We start from the raw sequence: 25,183 nt of genomic DNA, 5'->3' as shown, positions 1-25,183 counted from the left end.
ATATGCTTCCCAAACCAATCACATAAGATGCCTCGTTTCTAGTTAGTCAGCCTCCAGCTTCCCCGTGGCAACAACCTCTAAACAGAGCATCCCTGAAGACTTTCTTTCCTATAAGGCCTCTGTACTCCCCTGCTTGCCTGCGGAACACAAGTGATGGTGGCTGAGTCTCTTGCTGTGACAAGTTCTGAAAGGCTGTTTTCTCATTTGGGTGGTCTTTGTTTAAAGATGGTCACTGCTAGAATTAAAAACAGAAAGCACACCTTCCAAACCATTGGAATACATAAAAGCAAAAAACCCACAATCTATATAGCAAAAGGCAGAAAACAAAGAAGACATTAAAATCAATAAAAACAGAAAACATTTAATGATGTGGGAAAATATAAGCCAAAAAAAATAAACAAAAACCCAGGATGCAAGCTTTTTGGAAAATACATATAATGTACATTCAGATAAAGGAGAGGCCATAGCGGTTAGAGGGGGCGCTCTGCTGTCAGGCAGTTCTGGGGTCAGATTCCTGCTCTGCCACTCACCAGTTGCGTGTTCCTGGGAGAGGTATTCAACCTAAATCTGTTTCATTTTTAAAGCTGACTAATAATAAGTTCCTACTCATGGGGTTGCTTGATGAGTGAGTAAAATAATGCATGCAAAGCTCACAGTTTGGTGCCTGGTAGACAGTGTGCAAACAAGGAATGTTAACTTCAAAAACTGGTTTGGAGGAAATGCACCAATATGTTAAAAAGAACAGAAATAGTAGCAGTGATTTTTAATTTTTTCCTGTTGAATAGAGAATGCTTAAATTATAGTAGAACATTGAAATGAACCTGTGAGAGACCATTGACTCTCCTACTACTAGACCCTATAGGTCTACAGAAGACAGAAAACAAAATGGTGTATCCTGGAAAGTTTACAATTCAAGTGTTTAAGGCAGGGAGCTGGATCTATTGAACATATTGCTCTTCTATCCTACCAGAATGTTCCTCCCTTAAATCCTGCCTATTGTTGCCTTGATTTCAGGTCTAAGCTTAAATATCACCTCTTTGGAGAAGACATCCCTAACTACCACCTCCACAGTTGGCTTCCCCCTCTTATTCTTTTTCACAGTATCTTATTTATTTTCTTTATAGTATTAACCCTAGTCTAATTATTTTACTTCATTTGTTTGTTTATTTAATTGTATGTTATTTTCTCTCCTGCTATCAAATAAGCTTTTTGAGAACTTGTCTTGCTTTTCAATCTATTTCCAACGCCTACTAGATTTGCCTGGTAGGTAGGAGAAACTCAACAAATATTTCTTCAATAAATGAATGATCTTAAGAGGAAGTAAGTATAATGTATATAGTTATATACCAAGAGAAAAATTATAATAAAATCAGCTTATGATCAGACTGAATCTAAATCATAGCTCCAACAGCTACTAGCGAGTTACCATAGCCAAGTGTCTTACTGTTCCTAAGCCTCCATTTCCTCTACAAAATGAGGATCAGAATGGTGTGTACCTCTTACTGTTGTTTCAAAGATTAGATGAGCTAACCAAGCATAGCACAATACTTGATAGTAAGAGCTCAATCAACACTGGCTATAACATATAGTCATTAATATCTGATACCATGAAGGACAAAATGATACAAGAAAGGTATATTAGGGACCTTGATGTGAGGTACCTTGTGGCCTTTTTCAAACCAGGACCATTTTCCTTTTTGATAGCTGACTCATACCACGAACATAAATATCAACATAAAATCCCAGAGACAGTCACAGACCTGGGCAGCAATCCTGATTTGGGAAGAAGAAATATTTCAAACTGATAGTTTATATATCTGATTAGGTTATACCCAAATATAAATGGTATGTTATAGGAATTCTAAGGAGTCTTTTAATTTAAGGAAAACAGAGACAGGATAATGAAGGCAAAGGGAAAATCCAGGGACCATGACAAAGGATCAGAAAGTAGTTTCTCTTCTTCTAAGGTCAGTAAATAAATTTAGGAAATTCTACAAAATGATTGTTAGGCCATGTCCAGTGCTCTCTTCCACACAGCCTGGAGAAGAAAGTCACTGGCTTGACAAGTGGCGAAAACAAAAATGTTCCTTTTTATGTTTCCCTCCTGTCCACAACCCTGTACGTGCTCCTCTCTGAGATGTACGTGCACACGCCCACCTTCCTAAATTCCTGTCCTTTGACTGGACTTTGCACTCCTGTCTTGTAATTATAGTGAGGCTGACACGCAGAGGTTACCTTGACTCCCCCAAACCAAATTAGCCAACAGGGCAGGTTAAAAAGCAATTACAGTAGCCCATAGGAAATCACAATGGACTGCAACTAACACAGAAAAAACAATTACCATAATCAATACACTTTAAGCACATCAAAATGAATATTTCCACATGTCAAAATGGTTCCAGATTCACCAAGCAACCAAACTAAACAGAAAACACATTTAGTTTTCATAATGACTCTGCATGTGTCTTTGCCTTATGTCGGATCCTAGCCTCTTTTCTTACAATTCTGTGAGGTTTTTCTTTTTCAAAAAAGGATTAAAAAAATTTTAATTTTTTTCACCTGGACCTATTGCTCCACTTGGCTTTTTCATCTGATTTTAGTTTGTTTGTTTCTAGTCTTTCCTCCCTCTGCTCCAGCTGGTCCTTTCACCTCCTGTAATTTATCTTGGCCCTTACTTCTCATCCATTGAGTTTACACTCTACATTAATTCAGTCTGTCTTTGATTCTGCTCACTTATGGGGCTGATTCTCTTCACATTTCAACCTCTCTACTCACACTCTTCCTCTCACTTCAAATAATTTAGTGCTGTTCTTTTAAAATTTATACCCTACATAATGATCTCCATATTAATATGTCTTCTCTTTTTCCCCATTTTCTTTTTTTTTTTTTACTTACCCTGACTGTACTTTCTTAGACACAACATAAAACAAAAGTCTTTCATAATTTTGATTGTTACAACTTCTGTCACACAATAATGCGTCTGATCATCTTCCTTGGTGACTAAACCATTTTTCTTTTGCTTAGTTCCTTGTGGCATCTACGTTTACTTGGGATCCACCCCACCCCTCTGGCAGAATTAGTGTCCAGATGAATAATCATTGCCTACAAATATCTGCTCACAGAGATTTGTTCTCTTATTTTTCTTCCTACTTCTTTGGCTGTGTTTATGCATTTTCGGCGCTACTGCCTTTAACCAGCCTGGCTGCGATAGGAGTTTGGTGCCGTTTTTCCTTTTGTAAAGGATGAATTCACCACCACTGGTTGCTTGTTGGCTATATTGTAATGACTCTTTAATTTAGCAATTATTTATTGAAGACCTATGCTATGCAAGGCCTGGTGCCAGTACTATGAGAGATATAAAGAAGGTTTTAACTTCTAGGGAGTTAGCTTCCAAGAGGAGAGAGAACACTAACTGCAGCTATAAATTCTTCTGGCTAGTCCTCTTACAGTATTCCCTATCTCAATGAATGGCAACACCATCAATCTAGCTGCATAAGTCAGGAACCTGGGGACATCCCTGATAGCTCTTTCTCATACACATCCAATCCATTACGAAATCTTATCCACTTTACATCCTAAAATCTCTTAAATTTGTCTCTTCTCTTCATCTTCACTGTCACCATCATGGTCTAAATAGGCTAACGAAAGAGCCTCTTAATAGACTACCCTGGCTGCTCTTGTGCCCCTATAACTCATTCTGTGTATTTTAATTAGTTCTTTTAAAAGTACAAATCAAATCATTTCACTCTGTCCTTAAAAGCGCACAAATAGCTTCCCCCTGCTTTTAGGAGAGTGTACTGGATTGTCTCTTGACCTCTCAGCATCATTGTTTCCTTCTACGTTATTTCTTGATTTTCAGGGGCTAGCAGCCTGTAAGCTACATTTCTCAGACTGCTTTCCAGTAGGGTTCTGGTTTACTGTAGGCGCTTGTCAGATAGCTCAAAAGTGAAAGAGAAAGAGAAGAAATGATTGCTTTGGCTGTTGTGGGTAAGTATGTGAACCTCAGCAGAGTACTGAAATGACATTTGGCCAGCAGCTTTCAGAATCTCATAAACATTCAGGACACACTGACTTCACAAAGAAAGAATGTAATGCAAAAACTAGATGTCTCCAAAGCAGTTTTAGGAATGAATTATCTCAACTGTTCTCAATGGCAGTGGTCTGATCCTCAGACATTACAGCAACTCAGCTTCTCTCTGGAATTACCAAGTCTGACGTTTCCGACCAATCATCTTACTCTCTGTACTCTTGGCTTGGGGTTGGTTTTGGTTCTGCTTACTCATAGTTCCTTGAGGCCTCTGTTTCCACATTTTCCTTTGTCATTTCAGCTTTTGCTTTCATTATCTTCTTATCCTCTTCCTGTATTTCTCTGTTCTAGTTCTTGAGAAAGAGAAACTGAGTAGCCCAGGTAATCACGCTCATCTCTAGTTGAGCAGACTTAGTGGTACCTCTCTAAAACTTCTTCTTTTTTTTTTTTTTTGCGGTACGCGGGCCTCTCACTGTTGTGGTCTCTCCCGTTGCGGAGCACAGGCTCCGGACGTGCAGGCTCAGTGGCCATGGCTCACGGGCCCAGCCGCTCCGCGGCACGTGGGATCCTCCCGGACCGGGGCACGAACCCGTGTCCCCTGCATCGGCAGGCGGACTCTCAACCACTGCGCCACCAGGGAAGCCCAAACTCCATTTTTTTATCTGTAAAATGGGAATAACACCACTTAACTGTCTTACAGAGCTGTTGTGAGAATCTGAATAGATAACGTATGTGTAGCCCCCAGTATGGCACCTAGCAAATAATGCTCACATGTGAATTCCTTCTTCCCTTTCCCTCAAGTCCATGCACAGTGCATTTTTCTAGATTAGTGGCCTTACAGTTACTTAACAAGTATTTGCTGTATGTTAATAAAAACTATGTATGTGTGTATATATATCTGTGTGTGTGTGTATATATATATATATATATAGAGAGAGAGAGAGAGAGAGAGAGAGAGAGAGAAATATTTACTTAATATATATATCTAGCTATTGGAACTTAGATATTCAGAATAATAATGTAGATATAAAATAAAAAATTATAAACATTTTTTTTGAGTATTTGTCTCTCTTCAGATACCTGCTATTTTACTATGCTCTCAAGCTTAAGATGGTCTCAGGTCTCCATTCCTGGGTTCCTTACGAAGTTCTGCCAAAACAATTACATTAATCTCTCAAACACTTATCTGGAAGGCTCCTCTTCCATTCCCTTCCCTCTTGTTTGTTCTCCACCCCACCATGTACCACTCAATTCTCATGCTGATTTTGACAAAAGCAAACATGAAATCTATAACTGCCCTGCACATCAACATTTTATGAAGAGGCCACATACACATTTTCTGGTGAGAGAAAATATGAATGTTTTTTGTATCTATTTTTATTTTTTGTATTTATCTATGTTTATAATGTATATATTCATAGACATTCTAGTTATGATATTTTTCAAAATCCAGAAATATCTGAAGCAAAACCAAACAAAAAGTAACCCCAAGTGCTTGAGCTCTGTTATAGGCAAAACAATGGTACAGGCTAAACATCAGACCTGGGTTTGAGTCCTGCCTCTGCTACTTATTATCAAGCAATTAGGAAATTTCTAAACTTGGAAGGAAGCACAGTGATACAGATGAGAACTGTATGTTAGCAGATAAATGTTGTAGTAGACAGAGCTGATTTTATTGTACTTGTCTGCACACTTTGCAGTGGTCCAAATGACACATATGCCCTGGTGTGGCAGTGGCGCCCTGGGGAATAGTCTGAAGGAAGATGGCAGGAGGAAAAAGCTCAGAGGAACAGAGTCTATGGGAGCATGGTGGCTGGTAGCAGTATGTCCAGCCTAAGACCAGACAGGAAAGAAACGTAGGGCTATCTCCCTTTAGAAAAGGAGCATGCAGGTACCAGCTCCACATCTTTGATCTAATCGTGACATTACAGGGAGATAGTTTCTAGGCTAAGGTAGGAGACAATCATCTTGAATACTGATAATTACCTAGTTTTGTAGAAAAATACTTTTGTCTGTTTAACAAGTTATATATAAAATATCAGAAGCCTGATGGGGATAGAAAAACATATGCCATGAAAATTTTCTTTTCAGAAAATAGGAAAAAGAAAGGCATCTTATGGCATTCTTAGTACATATTCTAACCACCAAATAGATCAATAAGCGTTAAAGAAGGAATATTTATAGTATGGGAATTTTTCTGCTACTGGGGGTAGGCTGGGGTTACTGAGGCTGGAGAAGTACTTATCCTTGGAATCCTTAACCGGCTGTGAGAACCTGCTGATGTTGGGCAGAGTAAGACAGACCGGAAGCTATCGGCAAGCTCTTGGTGTTTACCTGCCCCCTCTGAAATAATTATTGTTTTGTGTAAGAAAAGAGGACATTCTCAACTTCAGGCTTGGGTTGAAAGAAAGGTAGATGATATGACCGATTTGGGGATGTTAAGGAGATATTTCTGCCAATATCAGCCTTTTAAAATGTTGCTTGCACTCTTAAAATGTTTGTATTGAGTATATACTAGGTGATATCAATTCATACATAATCTGTTTAATAACCCCCTGAGCTATGTCCCATTAATGCACTTCATGAATGAAAGAAACTGCAGGATTTTTATCATTCTGACAATTGTATTTTCGGGCTCCTGATCAAAATAAATTCATCATCACTTTGTTATATGTTATCTATATTGCTCTGGTTGTTCATGTGATGACCTTGTTTCCTAACACAACGACTGGCTCCTTAAGGAAGGTGGGCACTGGCCTCGGGAGACCATAGTCACGCTCTGGGGCTCCTCTGTCCGCTGTCTGGCTGCATGGCTTGGGCAGATTGCTTAACCTGCCTGGGCCGCATTTGTAAAGCAAGGGAGTCGAAGAAGAGGCCCTTTAAAGTTCCTTCCCACCCTGTGCTCCATGGTATCACAGAGGGCAGTCATTCTTGTTCAAGTTTACTCTTTTTCACAGCCCTGAACTCACAGGACTCCCCCATTATAGCTCTTGAACTGTTGAAGAAATCTGTTGTTCTGTGTGCTTCCAAATCCTGGTGCTGAAAAATCAGCCTTTGGTTCTATGGAGAAGTAGCCCTTGAAAACGAAACTAGACATAAGCTTGTAATAGTCAAAGACATCATCATCAATCATAGCCAAGTGACAGATTTCATTTTAATCCTTTAATAATGATTTTTCTCATCTTTACAGGTGACAAAATCAAAGTTCTTTACAGAACCTTTCTAAGTAAATATGCTACTTCACTGGGAAATATGTTATTAGACCCTCATTAGACTTTCATTTGCTGCTCCTGGAGAAAAGTGTTCTAGATTTCCCAGGATAAGTCAAAAGTTACTTATTATAAATAATAAATGTTATCAGGGGTCCAGCATTCAAGTTAATATATCAAACAGACACATAATCCTAACACATAAGGTTGAATCAGAATTAAAGATAGATTGCATGTACTAATGGACATTCCTTATATGTAAAGTTAAGCAGCTATTCTTCTAGCTGTTTCCATCATAATTGCACGAGGGCTCTGAGGTCATGTCACAAGGTACATATACTGTCATCTCCATGCTATTATCACATTTACATGCAAAGAATTCTAGTTTTACCACAGAAGAATCACTATTTTGTTTTTATAAATTTATTTTATTTTTATTTATTTTTGGCTGTGTTGGGTCTTCATTGCTGCGCGCGGGCCTTCTCTAGCTGCGGTGAGCGGGGTCTACTCTTCGTTGTAGTGCATGGGCTTCTCATTGTGGTGGCTTCTCTTGTTGCAGAGCACAGGCTCTAGGCACGTGGGCTTCAGTAGTTGTGACTCACGGGCTCTAGAGCACAGGCTCAGTAGTTGTGGCATATGGGCTTAGTTGCTTCGCGGCATGTGGGATCTTCCCGGACCAGGGCTCGAACCCATGTCCCTTGCATTGGCAGGCGGATTCTTAACCACTGCGTCACCAGGAAAGCCCAGAAGAATCACTTTTATGGGGTCAAGGTTTTAGGGGAAAGGGGTAAAAAAGACCCATATAGTTTCTCTTTTTCCTCAGAAGCTTTCACAGTAGCAAGGTTTGGCCATGACTGTATGCTGACTGGGAGGCTTTATCTCTAGAAGGCCAAATGGGGGCCGAGGGAGGTGATGTGGGGATCGGAGGGAAGAATCGGGAGAGGAATGGGGTCAGAAGCCCTGGCCAGCCCTCCAGAGAGCGCACGTATCCTCTAGTTGTATAGTTTTGAGACCTGTAAGTAGCAGCAGTAGCTGACTTATAGATTATGGGTCCAAGAAAAGTGAGGGCACCCTATACCATGTTGAAAAACTTGATCTCAACCTGCAGGTCCAATATAGTAGCCACTACAACAGGCAGCTATTTAAATTGAAATTAATGAAAGTTAAATACAAGTTAAAATTCAGTTCCTCTGTCAACATTTCAAGCGCTCAATAGCCACATGTGACTACCGGCTATGGTCTTCACGCAGGTAGAGAACATTTCCATAACTGCAGCAAGTTCTATGGGACAGCATTGCTTGAGAGTCTAGATTATACAAGAAATCAACATTTAAAACTCTTGAAGTGTAATTATTACTAGGGAAGGATATATTCTATAGTGGTTAAGAGCACAGATTTTGTACCCAAACTTTCTAGACTCAAATCCTGGGTCCAAGCCTCGCTAGCACATGACCTCGAGCAAGTTACTAACCACTCTGAGCCTAAGTTTGCATATCTGTAAACTAAGGATGATGATGGTATAGTTTTACAAGGTTGTTGTGAGGATTAAATGGGTTAATGTATGTAAAGCACTTATAATTGTTTCCAACACATGGCAAGTGCTATTTAAGGGCTACTTCTCTTTTTTTTTTTTGCGGTACGCGGGCCTCTCACTGTTGTGGCCTCTCCCGTTGCGGAGCACAGGCTCCGGATGCGCAGGCTCAGCGGCCATGGCTCACGGGCCCAGCTGCTCCGTGGCATGTGGGATCTTCCCGGACCGGGGCACGAACCCGTGTCCCCTGCAGCGGCAGGTGGACTCTCAACCACTGCGCCACCAGGGAAGCCCTAAGGGCTACTTCTTAATATTATTAGTTTCACATTAAAACATACTTCTATAATTTAGTATTATTACCAGGGAATAGACACAAATAGATTCATGTGTCTGATCCTTTCTGTACCCATCTTTCCCCGTGAACCGAATCTTTTTGAGATAGGTGAGACATTCTCTTGTCAGCATGACTACATCTAGGACGAGGGGTGAACTCTGCTCCTTACTTGTACAGCAGAATGTCAGCTGCCTGGAGTACTGGGTAGGTGAGCAGGCCCATGGTTCCATTCTGCTTCTCCTTGGCAGTCTTTGCCTGCGGGGGTGGAAAGAGAGGAGGGAAACAAATCCGACATGAACCTAATTATAATGCTAAATTAGGAAATCTTTAAAGCAAGCAAGGGGTGATTTGAAGCCACCTGTAACAACATTCTATCTCAGTTCCTGTTAGTAACTCTGGCCATCTTCTGGCTGGCTTGTCTCCATGCTCCAGCCTTGGGCAGGAATAAGGTGAATCTGCTTCCCCACTGCCCCTTGAAACGATCCTGCACTGCCACTATATCTTTTTCATTTTATTAAAGTAAGGACATAAGATTTTCTAGGTTCCAAATCAGATAAATTCTAGATTTCACAGGGAAGGTCAGAAAAAACCATGAAATTAAATTTTTATAAATTAACATTAGTTAACATCAAATTGTTTGTGGAAACTTCCCAGAAAGTCTCACACTCTGCTATTGACAAAACTGTAATGTTCCCTTAAAATCACATTAAAACAAAACAAAAAACCAGAAAATCATGGCATTAAAAACAATGAAACTAAGAGAAAATTTCATCTAACCAATCCTAATTATCTGTCCTGAGAGTAAAGTGATCCAATAAACAGTACAGGTGGTATAAATCAAAATATTTCCTTAACAGGGAAGCTGATGGAAACACTGGAGGTGATACTAGAAATATTTAACAACTGGCGAGCACTGGGTGCTGAATGTGAGCCCTAGTGATACTAACTCCCTTGCTGCAGGGAATCTGGCTTTCTGAGCAGAGCTACTTATTAGCAGGGACTATTGTGTGCAGTTCACTGGTAATTGCTTCTAAGGCCTAGGTATATCATATCTTGTAAAATGATAAATGGATATTTTGGTATATTTTGGTGTGTAGATAAGTTTTATTTGTTGAGTTAATATGAATCACTTCCCTGAAATCCAAAGATTCCTGAATGAAATGAACAACTCAATTTATAAATCTGCATGATTCTGAGGACCAAACTCACGTGCTCACAACTCGGGGTTCCCCAACCAAAATGCAGACACACCCTTTGAGACGGGGTCTGAAAACAACAGCTTCTCTCTTTAATCATCTTAATGTTCCATAATTTAGTTACAAATTTTTCTAGTTACTTCAAGTAGTTTCCGGCTTACAGCACTACTAATGCTATAGGCCATTCATAGGAAATTTGAAAGTTTGATCATACAATTCCTTCAGTACACCTTATTACTATGTTCATGATAAAGGCCAGTTTGCAATGATCATAGGGTAATTATAATAAAAATTTAATTTGGGGGGCTTCCCTGGTGGCACAGTGGTTGAGAGTCTGCCTGCCAATGCAGAGGACACGGGTTTGAGCCCTGGTCTTGGAAGATCCCACATGCTGCGGAGCAACTAGGCCCATGAGCCACAACTACTGAGCCTGCGCATCTGGAGCCTGTGCTGCGCAACAAGAGAGGTCGTGATAGTGAGAGGCCTGAGATGAAGAGTGGCCACCGCTTGCCGCAGCTAGAGAAAGCCCTTGCACAGAAACGAAGACACAACACAGCCAAAAATAAATAAATAAAAGTAAAGGAATTCCCTTAAAAAAATTTAATTTGGAAATGAGCAAATGGGAAAAGAACCCAGTCTTTAAAAATTGCTACTGTCAGGCTTCCCTGGTGGCGCAGTGGTTGAGAGTCCGCCTGCCAATGCAGGGGACACGGGTTCGTGCCTTGGTCCGGGAAGATCCCACATGCCGTGGAGCGGCTGGGCCCGTGAGCCATGGCCGCTGAGCCTGCGCGTCCGGAGCCTGTGCTCCGCGACGGGAGAGGCCACAACAGTGAGAGGCCCGCGTACCTCAAAAAAAATTAAAAAAATTGCTACTGTATTAGATTTATAGTCTTTTTATATTAGAATACTGGACCTTGAAACTACAAAGGAAGTGGGGAGGTGTGGAGAGCTCTATTACTTATTGGATGCCTATTATGGGCCCCAGATGCCTCACATCTGTGCTATCTCATCAATCCTCCAAATAACCCTGACCTCTCCAGCCCTGACCCTACCCTTCCTCCCCCCTGTTTTATCCCTCACTGCCCCAATCAAAACCAACCTAGGGGTTCTTAGCTCTTCCCATAGAACTGGAACCTTTCCCTCCTAAAACTTTTTACACTTTGATTGTTTGTTTACCTGTCTGTTCCCAAATAAACTATAAGCCTCATGAAAGGGGCTGCATCCATCCATCTTGGTAACTGTAATACCTCCAGGCCTTAGTGTGATATGAGACTAGCAGAAGGCATCACCAGTATTTGTTAATGAAGGAATGACCATAGAAGGCAGTATACCATGCTCTACAGTTAAGACTGGCTTTGAAAGCCATGTTTTCCCCAAAGATAAGAAACCATGGACTAGTAGAAGCCTTCTTCAGAATCATTCACTAGTAACGTGTTACCAGGAGGTCCTTAGACACTATTTTAAAGTGGGAGGGACTTCTCTGGTGGTGCAGTGGTTAGGAATCCACCTGCCAATGCAGGGAATACAGGTTCGATCCCTGGTCCAGGAAGATCCCACATGCCGCGGAGCAGCTAAGCCCGTGCGCCACAACTACTGAGCCCGCGAGCCACAATTACTGAGCCTAGGTGCCTACAGTCCATGCTCCACAAGAGAAGCCACCGCAATGAGAAGCCTGCACACCACCACAAGGAGTAGCCCCTGCTTGTCCCAACTAGAGAAAGCCTGTGCGCAGCTACGAAGACCTAATGCAGCCAATTAAAAAAAAAAAAAAAAGTGGGAGCATTTCCCATTAAATCAGTTCTTATAAAAGGATTTCAGCGTTCAGTGTTCAGCTTAGCATTACCATATTACGATAAAATGGGAAAGTCTTGCCCCAAACCAAAATACGGTAGAGAACATTACAAAATTTTGTTTTTAACTCCTGGCAGGTAACGATTCTGCAGCATCACCAGTACCTCCTATTTAGACACTGCCATGTTAAAGCTCTGTCTGTTTCTCTCTGCAGCATATGTGAAGCCTTCTAAATAGGAAATCAAAGCCTTTTGAGGAAATTAATGGCCCTGAAAATATGCTGGAAAGATGCTTGATACTGATATCAGTGTTGACATAGTGGTGGGCCACCTACCCTCACGTTATCCAATTGCAAAAATACATGGGAGTAAAGTACTTTGAATTACCCAATTTATATTTCTCTGCTGAACTTCTTAGAAAAAGAACAGGCTTAATTTTTCTGTGGGTTTGAACTGTTGCTTGGACTCAACTTGTTTAAATATTAAATAAAATATGCTGTCTCTTCTCCCCACAATGAAAACGTTCTGGCCTTAATGCCAGTTAATTCCAGTGGAGGCAACTTCAGAGTCCAGTAATCCAGAAATGGTGATTGTTTGTTAATTAGAATGTGGCATGTTCAAAGTCATTACCAAGTCTATGTAAAGGTCACTCAGGACCGACCATGCACAGATAAAATCAAATAATTAATAAGCTGGATATTTTCATCCAGTTTTTCAGTTGGAAAGAATCTTAGAGAACCCTCTTACTATCTGTTTCATACCCTGAGGCGGTGAGGTTAAAGATGCTGGTCTAGCTAGCTGCTAGAGTAACAGACCAGGGAGGCCAGCAAACTCAGGATTCCCAGAGCCTAACACAAAAATAAACAGAAAGAGGAAGAATAGCTGCACTGGGAACTGAACTTCTTTCTGTTTATTAATCAGATCACTGGCATTTACCTTCCACTGGTGTAAATGCTGTAATCGGGGTAGTTTGACCATGCAGGTAAGGATCCAACTTAATTGTGTGTGTTCAGACACCTGAAGAAATAAAACAGAACATTAACAAAGGTGGTCAATATCTTCTTGCATATAAGGCAAAACCAAACAGACAACAGGTATTACCTTGGCTAAAAATACCGCAAATGAGGGTAATTAAAAAAATTAAGGGGGCTAATTCATAATGCATAGAATTTTAGATGAAGAAGACATCTTCAAAACTACCCAATACCATTACTATTCTAGTGTTTAAATTCTCTTCACAACATCCCTAGCTAGCAGCTGACAGTGAGAGGGTTTCATTATGTCCTGAGGCATCTATTTCAGCACAGGGCATCTAGTCAATATTTTATAATAACTTTGTATGATGTGTAATCTATAAAAATGTTGAATCACTATGTTGTACACCTGAAACTAATATAATAAGTCAACTATATGTCAATTTAACAAGCCAATGTAATTAAGAAGACACACACACATGCACACACACACACATGCACGCATGCACACTGGTCAAATCCTCTCTAAACGAATTCTAAATATATGAAAGCAGTCGTAATATCTTACATGTAAATGGCAAAGAAAGGTACTGGACTTAAAGACTGAGTCCTTTAGACCCACAGAAATTTGAAATTTAGGAATCACTTATCATCTGAAAGCATGTTTTTAGATAGTTTCTATTTCTTCCTTTTTTTTTTTCTTTTAAGAAGAGGTTTAGTCAACAAGAAAATATAACCTTTTCCCAATTTGTTTTTGTTTTAACCAAATTCAATCAAGTCACCAAATCTGGCAACAATTGGGATGATTCTTGGGTCCAGGCCAGGTTCTAATTGGTGACCTAGAATTTAAGGCCTATGCATCCTGTTTCTGGACCCTGGGGATTCCGAGCCCTTCATCCATTGTGGCTTTTTGTGTGTGTGCCCATCTGATTTCCTTAAAAAGCAGAGGCTGTTGCCAGCTCTGAAAAGTGGCCCCAAATGTGTTCTTTGTGGGTTTTGCAAATGGAACATAAAGGAATGAAGCTGAATCAGCCCAGGCCTATTTTACTAGCAAGGAATCGCCATCTGGCATAAGATAATTTCTCGTTTTTTTTCCTCAAGTCATGGAGAGGGAAGAGCTGTTTTTCACATGTTTGACAAGGAATGGCTTTTAAAGTTTTGCAAGTCGCTGGGTTGAATCTGTCATCTTTCTTCCAAGAGGCATTTGGGATTCATTGAGGGCAGTGACTTTGACAGCACTGTCCATGCAAATTGCTAACTGCTGCTGTAAACAAACAGCTATCAGACAGAAACAGTAACCCTGGATGGAAGCAAGAGGATTATAGTTGCTTCCAATCACCAAGCAAAACACATTCCCATTAGAACTAATAAAACAAGAGCTGTTTTTTGACATGAAGAAGTAGGAGAGATTTTTTTTTTGCTTCTTTACTGAATTGGGGAAAGGAATAAAAACACAGAATATAACCATGGATATGTGGAAAGAGACAAGATGATTCCTTTCCTTCAACTAGGGCTCAAGAGCTCAGCTTTGGTGATATGCAAACAGCTACCATGATGTCTCCATGAAGTCAAGTATTTTCCAGTAGCTTTTTATTTGGCTATATGGAATGAAACTTATTGAATATTCTGCAGAGATCTTCCTGGTGTTTCCAAATAATGTGGCATTAATTAATTCAATTATCCCTATTTGGAAAAAGTTAAGTAAAAGGTCAAAGGCAATTAATTTTCACAATTTATTTATAATATTATAATTTATAACATAAATTAATATATCATTAATAATCACACTAGAAGGTAGTATACTTTAGGATTTAGCTCTTTTAATTTATTCATATTCATGGCAACTGCTTGGAAAAGGTCAGATTTCTATCTGGAGAAAAGTGAAAATGGTATTAAATATAGTACATTCTGCCTTATGTTGTGAAATCACAAACAAAATAACAATATAATCTGGTTTAGCCACAGAGAAACAAAAGCATGGAACAATAAGGTGGTCTGTTGACCGTCCACAAATAAGTCAGCAGTGATTAAAGGTTTCTGACCTCCTAATTATAACAAGTAAAGACATGTATTCTTCAGTTAACAGCAGTTTTGCTCATCTTGTTCACTGTTGTAAAACAAGAATCTGGCACACTGTAGGTGCTCAATAAATATCTGTTGAATGTATGAACAATAACAAAGGCTGCAGAAAGAATGGTTAGGACCAAAAAGAATCCATTAGATTTAGCAATGGACTTGTTGGTGATCCAGGCAAAAGCAGGTTCAGGGGAGTGATTGGGATGAATGCTAAATCTATTATAGAGGGGTGGGTTGAAGCGTGACTAGGAGGCAGAATATGAAGGCAGATGTACAAGAAGTATAGCAGAGTGGATAAGAACTCTCTCTCTGAGCTTAGGCTACCAGATCTGAATGCTAGTTCTGCCACTCAGTAGCTGGGTAACCCTGTGTAAATGACTTAACCTCTCTGTGCCTCAGTTTCATCATTTATAAAATGAGATTAACAACAGTATCCACCTGACAGTGCTTAGTACAGTACCTAGCACACAGTAAGCACTCAATAAATGGTAGTTATTATGACTATAGATAACTTTTAGAAAGACTCTTTTAACTTTTTATTCTGAGATAATTATAGATTTGCATACAGTTGTAAGAAATAATACTGAGAGATCCAGTACACCCTTCACCCAGGTTCCCCCAGTGGCAGCACCTTGCATAAATATAGTGCAATATCACAGCCAGGAAACTGAATTTGATACAATCCATCCACCTTATTTAGATTTCATCAGTTTTACATGTACTCATTGTGTGGGTGTATTTAGTTCAATGCAATTTTATCACATGTGTAAGACATTTCTTTTTTAAGGAGTATAGAAATAAAGGTAACTAGTAGGGATTAAGAATAAAAATTTTGTTTTGTTTTGTTTTGTTTTGCGGTACACGGGCCTCTCACTGTTGTGGCCTCTCCCGTTGCGGAGCACAGGTTCCGGACGCGCAGGCCCAGCGGCCATGGCTCACGGGCCCAGCCGCTCCGTGGCAGGTGGGATCCTCCCGGACCGGGGCATGAACCCGTGTCCCCTGCATCGGCAGGCGGACTCTCAACCACTGCGCCACCAGGGAAGCCCTTGTTTTGTTTTTTAAGGTGGGAGAGACCTACATCTTCCACTGAAATAGGAGGAGGAGAAATAAATATAGATGAGGATCTATCTTGTGGGATAGGAGTGGAGAGCAGAAAGTGAGAGAACTTCAACTCTAATGAGTTCTGTTATCTCTGAAAACAGAAGACAGGGTGATTAGAAATAAATGGGGTAAGAAATATACTCAGTGGAATTGCTGGGTTTGAAAGGAAGGAATAAAAGATATTTTGGAATAGAGCTGTCTAAGACTTGATGCTTTGCTGGTGATTTTGTGAATGAAAGAGGACAATCATCTGTAAAATACACTCATGGGGAAACACTGGTATTCTTCAGGGTAGACTAAAATGTTCTGCCTAAGTATTTTAAAATTTTTAAAAATTTGCAGAAAAAATTAAATCAGTTGATTGCATCTTTCCTTTGGTCAGTAAGGATTTTTAATACGATCTAAAAAGTACTAAACATAAAGCAAAAATCTTGATAAATGAAACTACATTAAAATTAATGATGTCTCTTTATCAAACACCACCATTAAAAGAGGGAAAAAAGGCAAGTCAGAGTGGGAGGAGCTATCTGCAAACCTATACAGATTATACTGGTACACAGACTATGTAAAGAATTACCTACAGGGCTTCCCTGGTGGCGCAGTGGTTGAGAGTCCGCCTACCGATGCAGGGGACACGGGTTCGTGCCCCGGTCCGGGAAGATCCCACATGCTGCGGAGTGGCTGGGCCCGTGAGTCATGGCCGCTGAGCCTGTGCGTCCGGAGCCTGTGCTCCACAACGGGAGAGGCCACAACTGTGAGAGGCCCGCGTACCGTTAAAAAAAAAAAAAAAAAAAAAAAGAATACCTACAAATTAATAAGAAAAAAGCAGATAACCTTATACAAATTGGCCAAGTGCATTAAATGCAAATTAAAGTCATACTGTGATACCACTACACTCTCACCAGAATGATTAAAATGAAAAACCCAAAATACTACCAAGTATGGCAAGGATATTGAGTAAACAGAACTCTTATACAGTGCTGTGGGAATGTAAATTGGTCCACCAACTTTGAAAACGGACTGTATCCACTAATGCTCAGCATTCATGTAACATATGACCCAGGTATTCCATTTCTAGGTATATACCTAACAGAAATGTTTACATACGTTCACAAAAATACCTGTGCAAGAGTATGCTGTAACAGCACCATATTGTAAGTAATCCGAATGTCCACCTACAGAGAATGTATAAATTGTGGTATATTCACTCAACGGAATACTACGGCAATGAGGAAGACTGAATTACATTTAACAGGAAAGAATCTCACAAACTTAATGTTGAATGAAAGAAGACAGACATAAAAGAGTGTATACTAAATGGTTCAAATTATATTAAGTTTAAAACCAGGTTATCTTAGGGAAGGGATGTTTAGTGATTGGAAAGGGGCATAAAGAGCAATGCAAGTTACCCATGTAACTTGTACATGGGTGTGTTCAGTTTGTGAAAATAGGTAAAAGCCTTGTAAATCTAACTATACTTGGCCTTGAATAAAAGTTAAAACATTTCTGGTGTTTAAAATGAGGTGGAGGCACTTCTGGAATAGCAGAGCGACAACCTCTGAAAATCTGTTCTTCCATAAAAGCAATGAGAACACAAGCAAAAACTGTCAAAGTCAACTTTTACAAAACTCTGGAAAATTAGCCAAAGGCTTGCAATAATCTGAAGAGTATTTATTTAAGAAAAACATCCAAATCCCAGTAAAAACAGAGAGCTTTGTGGCATTTTAACTTGCCCGATTCCCATTAGCCTCTCCCCATATCTGTGGTAGCCATGAAAACAGCAGCAGAGCAGCCACTGGAAGGGAATGTGAGGGTTTGGAGCTCCTCATAAAGGTCCAGCCCCAGAGAATCATCACTACTCGACCTGTCTGACAGCTCTCCATTTGGAAAATGGGGAAAAGCCCCATTTGCAGGGCCGGCTATTATTTGACCTGATTAGCGCTCACTCAGTGGGAAAAGCCCCAGCCCTAAGACGCTTTTCAAATATAATCATCAGCAATGATTTAATATTACAGCTGCCTGAGGTGCTGATACCAGTAGGAGAAAACAAGAGGCTGTCTAGAAAACTTAAGGAGAAAAGCTGGGAAATGATATGCGTATAGAGTACTTTTAAAAGACCTGACACATTCCTGGGCCTCCAGCAGGCCACAAGTATGTGCAGGGCTGTGCACACGTCCAGGAAAGATCTAAGAAGACCCTAATCTCTTACCTCTAGCTCACCTTGAGGCCCTGTGTAAGCCCCTCAGCAAAGGGTTGAAAATATAGGACCAAAGCATTTAGACATTTCTGCTCAATCATTATCTGAGTACTAAGCTAACCCAGCAGAGACTGCAGTGGCCACACATGACTATGAAGACAGACTTTACAGAATTGCGGCAGAAAAGTCACTAAGTAAACATAGCAACAACAAAAATGAACCCTAGGTGGTGGGTGGAGGGCAGATTTCACTAGTGAATTCCCATAAACATTGAAAAAATTAATACGGATTCTTCACAATCTCTTCCGGAAAAATAAAAGATGAGGGCACACTTTCTTACTCATTCTAGGAGGCGTGTATTATACTGAAACCAAAACCAGGCAAAGACATCACAACAAAAATAACTATAGGCCAATGACATGAATATAGATGCAAAGACCCTTAACAAAATACTAGCAAATTAAATCCAGCAACATATATAAAGTATTACACAACATAATCAAGTGGGATTTATTCCAGAAATGCAAGCTTGGTTTAATATCCAGTACTACAGTAATTTAGAAAATGTATGGTATAAGGATAGAACATATAGATCAATGGAAAAGAAGTGAGAGTTCAGAATTACATTCTTACCTTTATGGTCAATTGGTTTTCAACAAAGATGCCAAGACAATTCATTGGGGGAAAGAATAGTCTCTTCAACAAATAATGCTAGGGCAACTGAACATCTACAGGCACATATCTACAAGCAAAAGCATGATGTTGTAGCCCTACCTCTCACTATACATAAAACTTAACTCAAGATGGATCACAGACCTCAGTATAACAGCCAAAACTATAAACTGCTTAGAAAAAAAATAGGAGTAGGTATTCACGACCTTGGTTAAGCAGTGATTTGTTAGTCCATATGACACCAATAGCACAAGCAACAAAAGGAAAAAACAGATAAACTGGTCTTCATCAAAATTTTAAAATGTTGTGTTTCACAATAAATGCTGGGGAGGGTGTGGAGAAAAGGGAACACTCTTGCACTGTTGGTGGGAATGTAAATTGATACAGCCACTATGGAGAACAGTATGGAGGTTCCTTAAAAACTACAAATAGAACTACCATACGACCCAGCAATCCCACTACTGGGCATATACCCTGAGAAAACCATAATTCAAAGAGAGTCATGTACCAAAATGTTCATTGCAGCTCTATTTACAATAGCCCAGAGATGGAAACAACCTAAGTGTCCATCATCAGATGAATGGATAAAGAAGATGTGGCACATATATACAATGGACTATTACTCAGCCATAAAAAGAAACGAAATTGAGTTATTTGTAGTGATGTGAATGGACCTAGAGTCTGTCATACAGAGTGAAGTACGTCAGAAAGAGAAAAACAAATACCGTATGCTAACACATATATATGGAATCTAAGAAAAAAAAAAAAGGTCATGAAGTACGTAGGGGTAAGATGGCAATAAAGAAACAGACCTACTAGAGAATGGACTTGAGGATATGGGGAGGGGGAAGGGTGAGCTGTGACAAAGTGAGAGAGTGGCATGGACATATATACACTACCAAACATAAAATAGATAGCTAGTGGGAAGCAGCCGCATAGCACAGGGAGATCAGCTCGGTGCTTTGTGACCACCTAGAGGGGTGGGATAGGGAGGGTGGGAGGGAGGGAGATGCAAGAGGGAAGAGATATGGGAACATATGTATATGTATAACTGATTCACTATGTTATAATGCAGAAACTAACACACCATTGTAAAGCAATTATACTCCAATAAAGATGTTAAAAAAATTTTTTTTAAATGTTGTGTTTCAAAGGACACCATCAAGAAAGTGAAAGACTGTTCACAAAGTAGGAGAAGTTACTTGCAAATCATGTCTGATAAGGTAGCTGTATCCAGACTATGTAAAAAACTCATAATTCAACAATGAAAAGACAGATAAACCAATTTAAAATGGGCAAAGGATTTGAAAAGACACTTCTTCAGAGAAGATATACAAATAACTAATAAGCACATGAAAAAATGCTCAACATCACTAGTCATTAGGAAATTGCAAATCAAAACCACATTGAGAAAACAACACATTGAGATACCACTTTATACTCATTAGGATACTTAAAAAAAGACTGACAACAAAAAAATTTGGGGAAAGAAATGAAAAACTTGGAACCTTTATACAGATCTTTCTCAACTTACAATGGGGTTACTTCCTGATAAACCCATCATTGAGTTGAAAATATCCTAAGTTGAAAATGCATTTAATACATCTAACATACACAACATCATAGCTTAGCCTAGCCTACCTTAAACATGCTCAAAACACTTACATTAGCTACAGTTGGGCAAAATTAGCACAGAGTCTGTTTTATAATAAAGTGTTGAACATCTCATGTAATTTATTGAATACTGTACTAAAAGCGAAAAGCAGACTGGTTTTATGGGTACACAACTGTCATAAGTGTGTCTGTCAGTTGTCTGCCCTCGTAATCTTGTGGCTGACTGGGAGCTGTGGCTCGCCGCTGATGCCCAGCATCATTAGAGAGTATCAAACTGCGTATTGCTAGCCCAGGAAAATAAAAAGGAAAATTCAAAGTTCGAGCTACCGTTTCTGCTGAATGTTTATTGCTCTTGCACCATTGTAAAGTCGAAAAATCGTATGTTTGAACCATCCTAAGTCAGGGACCCTCTGTACATTGGTGGTAGAACTCTCATACAAAGTAGTGCAGCCACTTTCAAAACCCTTTAACAGTCCTTCAAAATGTTAAATATAGAGTCACCATATAACCCAGCAATCCCATTCCTAAATGTATACCAAGATAACCAAAAACATGTAACTATACAAAAACTTTATACACAAGTTCAGAGTAGCATTTTCATGTGGAAAACATCTGGAAAAGTGGAAACAACCCAAATGTTCACTGACTCATCCTGAATGAATGAACAAAATGTGGTATAGCCATACAATGGAATACTACTCCACAATAAAAACAAATGAAGTACTGATAAATATTACAGCATAGACAAACCTTGAAAACGTTATGTTAAGTGAAAGAAGCCAATCACAAAATCCACTTGTATGAAATGTTCAGAAAAGGCAAACCCATAGGAGACAAAGTGCATCGGAGGTTGCCATGGAGAGGGGAGAGGGGCAATGGGTACTGGGTTTCATCACGGAGTGATGAAAATGCTCTAAACTTGATTATGGCGATGGATACACAACTCTGTGAATATACCAAAAGTCATTAAATTGTACACTTTAAATGAGTGAATTGTATGGTGTATGAATTTTATCTCAATAAGGCTATTTAAAAAACTATGCAGGTGGAATTCATCACAACTGTTCTCTGATGCATCATCCATTACTTATTCCGTGGCAATAAAGATAATGTAGTTTGAGTAGTCCTGATTTTCTGATCTTTGGCATGATTTCCACTTTCCTCCAGACAGGAATTTTTCTCCCCACAGGAATAGATGGCCCTCAAATCAAAGCCAACTCCAGATCCTTTCAAAACGTGAGTGGGGAGAATGGGTTCTCATCAATGAAGAAAAAGATGCCAGAGCTGCTGCTGTGTTTGACGAGCCTCCCCTTCTCACTTAAGCCCACTCCAATCAGGTTTCACCTCCACTGCTCCACTACAACTGCTCACCAGTCAGCAATGCTAATGGTTAAGATAAAGTTGTTATCTTACTGACATAGTAAACAGCATTTGACACAACTAGTTACTTCTTCCACCTTGATTCACTTTCTTCACTTGGCTCCCCAGACACTGCATTATTGTAGTTTTTCTCCCAGTTTCAATACTTTTTCTTCTCAGTCTCTTTGTGTGGTTCCTTCTCTTCTCCCTGACCTTAACATTGCAGACACCCAGGTTTTAGTCCTTGTTTCTTTATTTACATTCTTTTTTACACTCACTCTCTTTGCGATTTCATCTCATCTCATGGCTTTAACTACGATTTGTGTAACTGATGACTTCTAAATGTATAACTCTAGCCAGACCTCTTTGCTGAACTCCAGATTCATATATCCAACTCTCCATTCAGCATATTCGTGTGGATATCCAATGGACATCTCAAATTCAGTCTACCCAGAACTGAGCTCCTGATCCTTCCTTCCCAAACCTGCTCTACCACAGCTGTCCTTTCTGTTGGTGGCAACTCTACCCTTGCAGTTACTTAGGCGAAAACCTTGGAGTCATTCTTCACTCCTCTATTTCTCTCATACTCTATGCCTAATCCATCTGCAAATCTTGTTGCTTCTACCTTCAAAATATATTCAGAATCTCTTAGCACTTTCACCTCTTCTGCTGTTACCACTCTGGTCTGAGGCACGATCAACTCTCACCTGGATTGCTAACTGGTCTCCCTGCTTCCAACCTAGCTACAATGCGGTCTATTCTTAACAATAGCCAAAGTGACCCTTTTAAAACATAGACTGTGGGCTTCCCTGGTGGTGCAGCGGTTGAGAGTCCGCCTGCCGATGCAGGGGACGCAGGTTCATGCCCCGGTCTGGGAAGATCCCACATGCCGCGGAGCGGCTGGGTCCGTGAGCCATGGCCGCTGAGGCTGCGCGTCCGGAGCCTGTACTCCGCAACGGGAGAGGCCACAACAGTGAGAGGCCCGCGTACCACAAAAAAAACAAAAACAAACATAGACTGTGTCACTTCTCTGTTCCAAATCCTGCACTTCCCATTTCCTCAGAGTAGAAGCCGAAGTCCTTACAATGGCCTATCATGATCATCTCCTCCCTTTCAACCCTGTGACGTCTGGATTCCAACCCTCCTCCTCACCCACTTTGTTCCCCCTTCTCCAGACATGCTGACTTCCTTGTGTTCCCTGAATACACCAGGCATACTCCCACCTTAGGGGCTTTGCACTGACTCTTTTCTCTGATAGGAATTCTCTTCCCCCAGATATTCACGTCACTAACTCCCTCACATTAAGTCTTTGCTTTAATATTATCTTATCAAGGGGGTTCACCAAGCCACGCTGTTTACAATAGCAACATGTTTCCCTTAGTGCCACTCCCAATTCCCCTTAATCTTTTTCTATATAACCTATCACCTTCTAATATACTTTATGTTTGGCTTATTCATTATAGTTATTATTTATGTTGTGTTATCCCAACAGAATGTAAGTACTATGGTGGCAAAGATTTTTGTCTGTTTTCTTCACTGATGTAACATGAGTACATAACACAGGACCTAGGACATGGTAAGAGCTCAATAAATATTTATTAAATGAATGCATGAATGAAATTAAAGGTTTATTAATAGGGTGATGTCTAAATAAAGTGTGGCCTATTTATATAATGACACACTATACAACAAATAGAAGAAATGAACTAGAGTTAGATGTATGAACATGAGATCAAAAAACATACCGCTGTGTGAAAAAAGAAAATTGCAGAAAGGTTCTACAATACGGCACCACTTGTATCATTTTGTTTTTAAACCACACAATTAAAAATATTATATTTATTCATGGGATTACACATGAAAACAAGTGTGAAAAATTGGCTGGATTGATATAGGCCAAGTCCAAGATTTGGTTGCCTGGGGATAGAGAAAAGGGATGTAGGGAGGAGGGGTGAAAGGAGTGGGCAAGGAAAGAATTAAAGGGTCCTTCAACTTTGTTTAATATAGGAAGTCAAGCAAATATGACAAAATGTCAACAATATTCATCCTTGGTGTTGGGAACATGAATGTCTGTTATAGTAGCCCCTGTGTTTTGCTGAATTGAAACTTTTTTCAGAAACATTTAATTAGCAAGGAGAGTACAGGATAGCATGATTCCAAAAAAATACAGCTGCTAGGTATCAATGAAAGCCATTCAAGCAATTAGCTGATTCAGTAAATCTTAGATCCAATGTCTAAGTGTCTAAGTGTCCCTTAGGTATCAATCAAAGCCATTCAAGCAATTAGCTGATTCAGTAAATCTTAGATCAAATGTCTAAGTGTCCCTTAGGATTTTACTACTTCCTATATAAATGTTATCTTCCCAGGAATCAGGTACTATAAGTTTTGGTTAGGACACCTGGAAGACTGTTCAGACTCACAAATTCCCATTGATCATTTCCTCTCGGAAACTAGCAATTTCATGCTGAGTTATTTTTATTAGACTCTTATCATCCTCATCACAAATCCCCTTAACAGGAACCTTGTTTGGGGATCAATTTAAATTAAAAGAACTCTGTTATCAATGATAAACTCTCACTCACTCTCTACAACTGGTCTGCCTCCTGTCAGTATTTATGTTTGTCAATGAATATCTATCTGTACACGTTTGGATTCTTCTATACTTTTTTCTTAGTTCAATATTTACAAAGCTAAATAAGTAGCTTCTATAAGCCTGCTCCAGACTTAAAAGTCACCTCCGTCTAAGTCCTATTGCTTAGTGTGTATATGTGTGTGTATGTGTACACATATGTACCTCTTTACCTAGAGCAGTATATTAGTCAGCTTTTTCTAGGCTAGGCTGGGTAACAACCCTAAATAAGCGGCCCACAGCAATGGTTTCTTTCTCATTCACATCACATATTAGTAGCTGTAGGCTGGCTTTTCCTCTGCTTTACATACCTTCTCATTCCAGGACCCAAACTGAAGGAGTTAGAAGGAAGGAAGAGCAAGAGAGTCAGAACAAACATGGAATGGCTTGCAAAGATCCTGCTTGGGCATGGTGTATCACATGCTCACTTGCTTTCCATTGGCTAAAGCAAGTCATGTGGACAAGCCCAACATG

The 25,183-nt window shown here is 39.9% G+C and overlaps 1 protein-coding gene across 3 annotated transcripts in view; it reads right to left on the bottom strand.

Moving 5' to 3' along the window:
• WARS2 (tryptophanyl tRNA synthetase 2, mitochondrial) overlaps window positions 1–25,183 on the bottom strand; it is an 87,920-nt gene that overhangs the window by 8,341 nt on the left and 54,396 nt on the right. For 2 of the 3 annotated variants that reach the window (XR_014298055.1, XM_082675579.1), the window contains exons 3-4: window positions 13,024–13,104; window positions 9,271–9,356 (exon numbers count right to left, since the gene is read on the bottom strand). Coding sequence is in view for 2 of the 3 variants with exons in the window: in XM_082675579.1 (XP_082531705.1) it covers window positions 9,271–9,356; window positions 13,024–13,104 (167 nt within the window). In the remaining variant the exon portion in view is untranslated. The remainder of the gene's footprint in view (window positions 1–9,270; window positions 9,357–13,023; window positions 13,105–25,183) is intronic. The other variant, XM_082675580.1, reaches the window with a different exon arrangement.

The sequence above is a fragment of the Grampus griseus genome (genome assembly GCF_964374135.1).
Source record: "Grampus griseus genome assembly, chromosome: 1".
NCBI classification, from domain to species: domain Eukaryota; kingdom Metazoa; phylum Chordata; class Mammalia; order Artiodactyla; family Delphinidae; genus Grampus; species Grampus griseus.
Note: the sequence above shows the minus strand (reverse complement) of the source record. Positions and strands in the feature narration are given on the sequence as shown.